General features: G+C 37.2%; 1 protein-coding gene across 2 annotated transcripts; it reads left to right on the forward strand.

Moving 5' to 3' along the window:
• Window positions 1-4,088: 4,088 nt before the first annotated feature.
• LOC130739508 (pentatricopeptide repeat-containing protein At1g22960, mitochondrial) lies at window positions 4,089-7,116 on the forward strand. 2 transcript variants are annotated; one of them, XM_057591816.1, is made up of 3 exons: window positions 4,089-4,705; window positions 4,991-6,562; window positions 6,653-7,116. In XM_057591816.1, exons 1-2 carry the CDS (start codon window positions 4,328-4,330, stop codon window positions 6,407-6,409), a joined length of 1,797 nt encoding a protein of 598 aa, XP_057447799.1. In that variant the 5' UTR covers window positions 4,089-4,327; the 3' UTR covers window positions 6,410-6,562; window positions 6,653-7,116. The 2 variants fall into 2 exon arrangements, with proteins under 2 accessions (XP_057447799.1, XP_057447798.1); XM_057591815.1 differs by having other exon boundaries at window positions 4,089-6,562.
• The last annotated feature ends 1,116 nt before the right edge of the window (window positions 7,117-8,232 follow it).

Here is an 8,232-nt window from a genome sequence, read left to right on the forward strand (position 1 = left end):
ATCAAACATAATAATTATCTCAAAATATTAATTATTTTATCATTATAATTTATAATAGTTACTCTCTCAATATAAGAACCAAACAACCGCTTCACACCCGTTGAAAAATTTAGTTAATTTAAATAATTATCAGGGTCGTGTAAGGCTCAAGACCAATTAGGCATTGGCCTTAGGCCCCCATATTCCAATTTTATTCAAGTACTATTATAAAGGCCCCAAATCCATAATTATTGTACTATATTATGAAGGCCTATTATGAAATGAAGTAATGAATGTTAGTTACAAAATGATAAAGTGACTTTTTATATTTTTATTATGAAATGAACATTGATAAAGAAGACTTTAATTTAATTTTTTTTTTTGTTTTGATGAAAATATTAGTAATGAGATCACATATTCACCTAAAGAATCTTTTTATGTGAGTATTTTTTATACATATTAGATCATTTAATTAATTCTATTGAGACACAGTTTGAACAATTATCACAATATGAGGTTATTTTTTGTTTTTTATTTGATTCCAAAAAGTTTAAAGCTTTGGATCAGGATGAAATGAAAAAATATTGTATTAATGATCAAATGTATATATTGTCTTTAAAATTTTATTAATGTTGTTATTGCTGAAAGATATTTTTATAAAAACTCTAATAAATGAGTTAGTTATCTTATCAATTCAAAGTGACATGTAAGAATTGCTTGATTAGAAAACTCTGATAAATGATTTCGCAGCTCAAAAACTAGAAGATTAATGTAACAACTGATAATTTGTATGATATATTAAATCTCTTTAAAGTACTTAGGCCCCAAAATATTTTTGCCTTAAGCCTCAAAATATTTGTACACGACCCTGATGATTTTATTAATTTTGTTATCAATTTATATCAACTTTCCAAAGTCACCCTCTACTCATTTCTTTTGAATGACTCTACTCATTTTTCTTGATTACTATGCATTATTAATATCGTGGATAGTGGAAAGAGAGAGAAAATTCAATTAAATAAGGGCATTGTTGTCGGGAAAAAAAAAATCAATGCACCACAAACTCCAAGTTGGTTATAATAAAAAGACCAAAATACACCTCTCATTTGGTTCTTAAACAGAGTGGGTTTTTTTTCGAAACTAAAATCTGTATTGATATAATGTTGAGGAAATAGCCAGGATATAAACCCTCTTTTTTCTTTTGGTCAAAGATACACACCCTCCTTAAAAGAATCAAAAAGCCAAAAAAAAAAAAACAACCGAAAGAAGCCCCAAAGAATGGAGTAAAAAAATGTAAATCAGTTCAGAGAGACCCAACAAACAATCCATAAAACCTGCAAAAAGCCCAAAAAAGTGAACAACATAGTCTATAAAAATCTGCAAAAAAAACGCACATAAATCCTTAAATCCTCGCAGTCAGCCATAAACCACCCAAGAAACCCAAAGCCCAGCAAAAACTAGAAACACCTTCTATTAGAGCTAAGAATATCTTCACTTGTTACTCAAGTCACACCTCAATAGTTATCAACACGAGCAATGTTGGGGGTCATGGCTCCCCATGAGATTGGTGTTATTGAGAGAGAGAGAGAGCTTGTGCCTTAATAGTAAGAGTTGCATGCCTCGACCAATTATTTCAGAGAGAGACAGAGAAACCAATGAAGTCAAGCTCCACCACCTTGTTGCATATAGGGTTGCACTTTACCCAACCAACCACCCTCACACGTGTTGGCATAATCAGTAAAACAGATTGAGTCTGTTAATAACTTTCAAATTCAAATTTAGCATATTCTCGATTGTAACAAGATATTTTCTGTTTAGTATTTGTAATTCAAAATACTCTATTTATACTAATGTAATATGCACATATTTGAATAAGATAATATTTCTATTGTTCATCTCTTTTCTATATGGTATCAGACTTCTCTCTAGCTTAATCGCTTCCATCGATCCTTCATGGCTCCCACTACACGTACATCTGCTTCCTCTGATCTTGTTGAATTCAACTTTACCTCTAGCCTACCCATCAAACTGAATTCGACAAACTACCCTATTTGGCATAAGCAAATCCCTCATCTTCTGGAAGCCAATAACCTCTAAGGTTATGTCACTGGAACTACTCAATGCCTTGATGAAAAGGTTGGGACTGGCGTCGATGCAACTCCCAATCCCGCTTATTCTCTTTGGTGTCGCCAAGATCACCATGTTTCCTTGGTCCTTTTGGGATCCTGTGGCCCCGAGGCGCAAGTTGTCATGTCCTCCGCCACTTCCTCTCTTGATGCTTGGTCCAAATTGCAAAAACCATTTGGCAACAAGTCTCGTGCAAGGGTTATGTCTCTCAAAGAGAGGCTGAATTCTGTTACCAAAGGTACGTCGAGTGCCCACAGCAGCATATATAATATACTATGGTTCCAATCCTATCTCTTGGTCTTGCAAGAAACAATCCACAATTGCCAAATCTTCGACAGAGGCTGAATACAGAAAAATTGCATCCACTGCCATGGAACTATTGTGGTTGCAGCAACTCTTAAAGGAGTTTTATTGCCCTCTCAATGAGAAACCTCTCATTCATTCAGATAATCTCGGTGCAACTTATCTTTGTGCTAATCCGGTTTTTCATTCTCGAATGAAGCACATTGCCATTGATTACCACTTTGTTCGTGATCTCGTCACCAATAAAGAACTTCAAGTTCGACATATTCCATCCTCTGATCAGTTGGCTGATTTGCTTACCAAACCACTGGCTTCGCCACGTCATCTTCTTCTCAAATCCAAGATTGGTGTTGTTGCCTCTTCCACCATCTTGCGGGGGCGTGTTGGCATAATAAGTAAAACAGATTGAGTCTGTTAATAACTTTCAAATTCAAATTTAGCATATTCTCTATTGTAACAAGATATTTTCTGTTTTGTATGTGTAATTCAAAATACTCTATTTATACTCATGTAATCTGCACATATTTGAATAAGATAATATTTCTATTGCTCATCTCTTTTATATAACACGCACCCCTATTGTAATAAGTACTAAAATAGTCTCATACTATCATTTGAGAGATGCAGGAAGTAAATCAAATCATTTTCGGTGGATGACCAAAGTGAAATTTCAAAAATATTTTAGGGAACGAAAATTATATAACTCTTATAAGATCTATCATGAATTCAAGATTAACCGTTAATCTGATACATATGTAAGCTTGTGGAGGTGCTATGAGGCACCATTTTGGCACTTTTGTTTTTGCTTTCCCTAAGGAGCTTGGGTCCCGCTTGGCATTGCATGTAGAGTTGTGAGGTATTTTGATGGGTCTTTATTTACTCATGAAAATGAGTTCTAAAAGGTTGTCATTCACTCGTATTAAGCTTGTAGCCTTCAGTTTTTGAGCTTTGGGTGTGAGAGGTATCATTCTTGTGCGATGTTGGTTACTCAGATTCGGATCCTTGTTGAAGGTTTCTCTCACGTTATTTGGAGTCGTATTTTTCGAGAAATAAATTATGTGGTTGATGCTTGAGCTTAATGTCGTTTAGACTTGGGTGTTCATTTACTCTTTTTTTGTCATTTCTAATTTCTTTCATGTTCAATTTTTGTTGGATAGTGCCTCTACCTTATATAGTAAAGGTGTATGGTTTTTGTTTTTTGTTTTTCCATGCATTTTAGCCCACATAATTCATCAGGAGAAAATGTATATATATTACATGTTAATGTGTAGAAAAAATGTTAAAATAGCTTATATTTATAGTTATGTAACAATGTCATCTTAATTTTTAGTGAATTATCAACTTTTTTTTATTCTTAACTAAAGTATCCCTCAATCAGTAGTTTGAGCCTATGAGACCAATCTATCATCACCCCACAACCAGCTCAGTTTTTTCATTTACAAAAGTTGAGACCGAAACCAATAAAGTGTAGCACAATTGATAGATAATTGAACTCTTTAAACATTTAGTCTTCAGTTTAATTTCTGAGTGGTACGTACAGGGAAACATTTGTTGAGAGAAACCTACTCACTTAACGTAATCTCATAACGAAATAGTTTAATGGTTGCAACTCTCAATCACTTACTCTAGCGTTTTTTTGTGGATCAATACCACTTGGTTTGGTTGAATGATCACAAATCAAACTTGAATCCAACAAGAAAAGTGAGCATTTAACCAAAAGAAGAAAAAACTTGACAAGGATATAGGCACAACGTGTTCGGGTTGTAAAAGAGGCTCCGAAAATGCCACGGGTGCGGGTGTTTCACTCGTTTTTTCCACTCCCACACCAAACCCATCACAACACCCTAAAACCTGCACCACCGTCCCCGCCACTCAGCCGCCGTTGATTGATGGCATCGCCGCCACCACCGCCCAATCAATGACCCTCTCTTTCAGATTCTTCTCCACTCCAGCAGCCACAGCCCTCAAATCTCGCTTCCTCTTCTCCTTCAGCACATGCTCCTCAACCCACCACGACGCCGTTTCACGCCCTTCCCCCGTTTCCGATCACTTGCGCGCCGCGGTTTCCCAGCCTGAGCTTCTCGTCCGGGTCCTCCACTCGGTCCGAACCCGACCCGGAACTGCTCTCAGATTCTTCCGTTGGGTCGAGAGGCAACCCGGGTTTACTGGGTCTGAATCGGCGTTCGCCGCCATCCTCGATATTCTCGCCAGGAACGGTTGGATGAGGTCTGCGTATTGGGTCATGGAGAAGAATGTGGTTGCTGTGAAAATGGAGGATGCTGTCATGGATGTTTTGGTTAGTGGTTCTTCTTCTTCTTCTTCTTCTTCTTCGGTTAAGCTTCTTGATTTGTTGCTTTTTATTCTGTCGAAAAAATCGATGCTCGAGAAGTGTTTGTTGGTTTTCTACAAGATGATTCATAATGGGTTGTTACCTGGTGTGAGGAATTGCAATAGGGTTCTTAGGATGCTTAGGGATAGGAACATGGTGAATGAAGCTAGTGAGGTTTTTAATGTGATGATTGAGTGTGGGATAAGACCTACCACTGTTACTTATAACACCTTGATGGATTCGTTTTGCAAGGAAGGGGAGGTTCAGCGCGCGGTTGAGCTTCTCACTCGAATGCGGCTAACCAGGTGTGCTCCCGATGATGTGACGTATAATATTTTGGTGAATGGTTGGTCTAACAAAGGGGAGTTGGAGCAGGCGAGGAAACTGATTGAGGAGATGTTGAAATTGGGGCTGAAGGTTTCGGCTTACACGTATAACCCGCTGATTCGCGGGTATCGTGAGAAAGGGCTGCATGAGGAAGCAGCGGATGTATGGGAGATGTTGGATAGAGAAGCTTTGTCTACTGTGGCGACCTACAATACGATTATGTGTGGTCTTTGCAAGTGTGGAAGGGTGAGTGATGCAAGGCCGCTGTTAGATGATATGATGAATAAAAATGTGATGCCGGACTTGGTTTCCTATAATACTCTAATTTATGGTTACAGCAGGTTGGGCAACATGGGGGAGGCTTTTCACTTGTTTGATGAGTTGAGATATAGAAGTCTTGTTCCCACTGTTGTGACCTATAATACGCTTATAGACGGTCTTTGCAGATTGGGGGACATGGATAAAGCCAGGCGGTTAAAAGATGATATGATCAGACACGGACCTCATCCTGATGTATTTACTTTTACAACTCTTGTCAGAGGATTTTGCATCACGGGGAACTTACCAATGGCTAAGGAGCTATTTGAAGAGATGCTTCATAGAGGATTGCAGCCAGATCGTCTTGCATACACAACTCGGATAGTGGGTGAACTGAAACTTGGTGACCCATTTAAGGCTTTTGGTATGCAGGAAGAAATGCTTGCCAACTTTCCTCCTGATTTGATCGTATATAATATCTTCATCGATGGGCTTTATAAATTGGGCAATTTGAAAGAAGCCAATGAACTTGTGCATAAAATGCTCCACGAAGGACTTGTTCCAGATCATGTAACATATACTAGCAACATCCATGCTCACTTGATGGCTGGGCATCTTAGGAAGGCTAGTGCGGTGTTCCGTATGATGTTGGAGAAAGGGATATTACCTTCAGTTGTTACTTATACAGTTTTGATTCATTCATATGCAGTTAGGGGCAGGCTGCAACTTGCTCTTAAGTACTTTTTTGAGATGCAAGAGAAGGGTGTTGATCCAAATGTGATCACCTACAATGCTTTAATCAATGGATTTTGCAAAGTGAGAAAAATGGATCTGGCATACAGTTTTTTTGCGGAAATGCAAGCAAAGGGTATTTATGCAAATAAGTACACCTACACCATTTTAATAAATGAGAACTGCAACTTAGGCCGATGGCAGGAGGCTTTGAGGTTGTATAGGGAAATGCGAGATAGAGAAATTGAACCTGATTCTTGCACACATAGTGCACTATTGTTGAAGCATCTAAACAAAGACTATAAATTCCATGCACTTCAGCATCTTGAGAGTGTAATTGGAGGTGGTGAATAAACTTATGATGTAAAGGTGAAGGAATGATTATTTGTTATTCTGGTTTTGGCATTCCCATATGACTGATGACATCCCTACATTTGGATGGGTTTTTGCCTCGTTGAGGTGTGAAGTTCCTGAGACATAATCGTGTATATTTATGTGTCTGTCATGGTAAGAATTCCCTTTTTTTCCTTAGATACTTGATACCTCCTGTAACCATTATATTCCTCTGGCCTTGATACATTTTCGATTTGTTTACAGGATAAGATGCCAATGGTTGTTTCTGATGATTGATGGCCAAACTTCAACTGTTCAAATGTTTTCACACGTTAAATACTCTGTCTGGTTAATACTTGGAAGAGTGTGGATCAACAAAGATTCAGAGATATGTCACATTAATGACATTATGCATAGAAGGCTAGTGGTATACAGATTAAACTCACTCCTCTGTCAAAATATTTTAAATTAATTTTTGACATAGACCCCTTCCCAGACCCGTGTATGCAGAAGCTTTGTGCACCGGGCTGCCCTTTTTTGACATAATCATACCCCATTATTTTAATTCATTTTTCATAGTCCTCTTGGGGAAGAGTTTTTTTTTTTTACAATGGTGCTTATTCTTTGCATGATAATTGTGATTATCATTTGTAAGCCTAGTGATACACATTTTGTATCCATCAAAACTTGTATAATGCTTGGAATAAAAAGTTAGATCCCTTCTGTGCTCTGTTGTCATTGAATGCACAACAAACTTATATTCATTAGTAAACTTATTATGGCTTAAATATGTTATTAGTCCCTATATTTGTATGGCTTTGTTATCTTAGTCCCTAACAACTTTTCTTTATAGTCCTTGTCCCTAATTGTTTCAAAGGAATGTTTTAGTTCCTCATCATACTAAACCTTTGTTAAATAGTGACATGGCTAACTGAGTTGCCTATCATACTTGCCAACACGTCCATAATAATCCACATAGGATATTGGAACTGCTCTCATCTTACACATGTCATCAAAGAGCAGGGCACTTCTCACATGATTTGGGTGTCTTCTTCAATCTATAGAAATAGAAACCTTTTGATATTGATGCGGATTTGAATTAATATATGGATGCTGATTTGATTTGTTTTTATTTTTCTTATTTGTTTCAGTAATATGCAGATTTGATTTGTTAGGTTAATTTAGGATTTTTCTATTTTTATTATTATATCTTTATTAGTTTGGATTGGATTGTCCGGGGACATATGGGTTGGGGAGGGGAAGGGATCAATCCCTGGAGTGTAATTTATCTTCCCGATGTACCAAAAAAAAGTTAGGATTGGATTGTTTTCTTTATTAGATAGAATATAATTGTTTCTTATCTTATTGGATAAGATCTTAGGATCTTTTTCCTTTAATTGGATAGGATTCTAGTTTCCCCATTTCCTTGTACTCAACCCTTGTGAAAAGGAGATTTCAGAATTGAATAAAATCAATCAAGAATTTCTAAAAAATTGTGTGCAACTAAAAAGGGCTTTGTCAAGGATGATTTGCTTCTCTTATTCAAAGTAGGTCGCAAGAAGGATACCTCTGTGTCCAAACCTGTGACTGGATCCTCCGCTAAGGTTCATAACACCTTTCCGCGCCATACATATTTGTGTAGGAAGCAAGACATTCTCAGGTACACCATCAACTTTAAGCAAGAGGGTGTGTGTGTTTTGAATGGGTTGAGAAGGAGCGTTATCATGTTCTAATGTTGCGGTTTAAAATTGGGGAGATGCATACAAAAGAAACTCACAAACTAGAGAGAAAATGTGAACCTTGTTTTACAGTTAGTTGCTCAATCACTTAATTTTCATCAGGAG

The sequence above is a fragment of the Lotus japonicus genome, chromosome 2 (assembly GCF_012489685.1).
Source record: "Lotus japonicus ecotype B-129 chromosome 2, LjGifu_v1.2".
In the NCBI taxonomy this organism is placed as follows: domain Eukaryota; kingdom Viridiplantae; phylum Streptophyta; class Magnoliopsida; order Fabales; family Fabaceae; genus Lotus; species Lotus japonicus.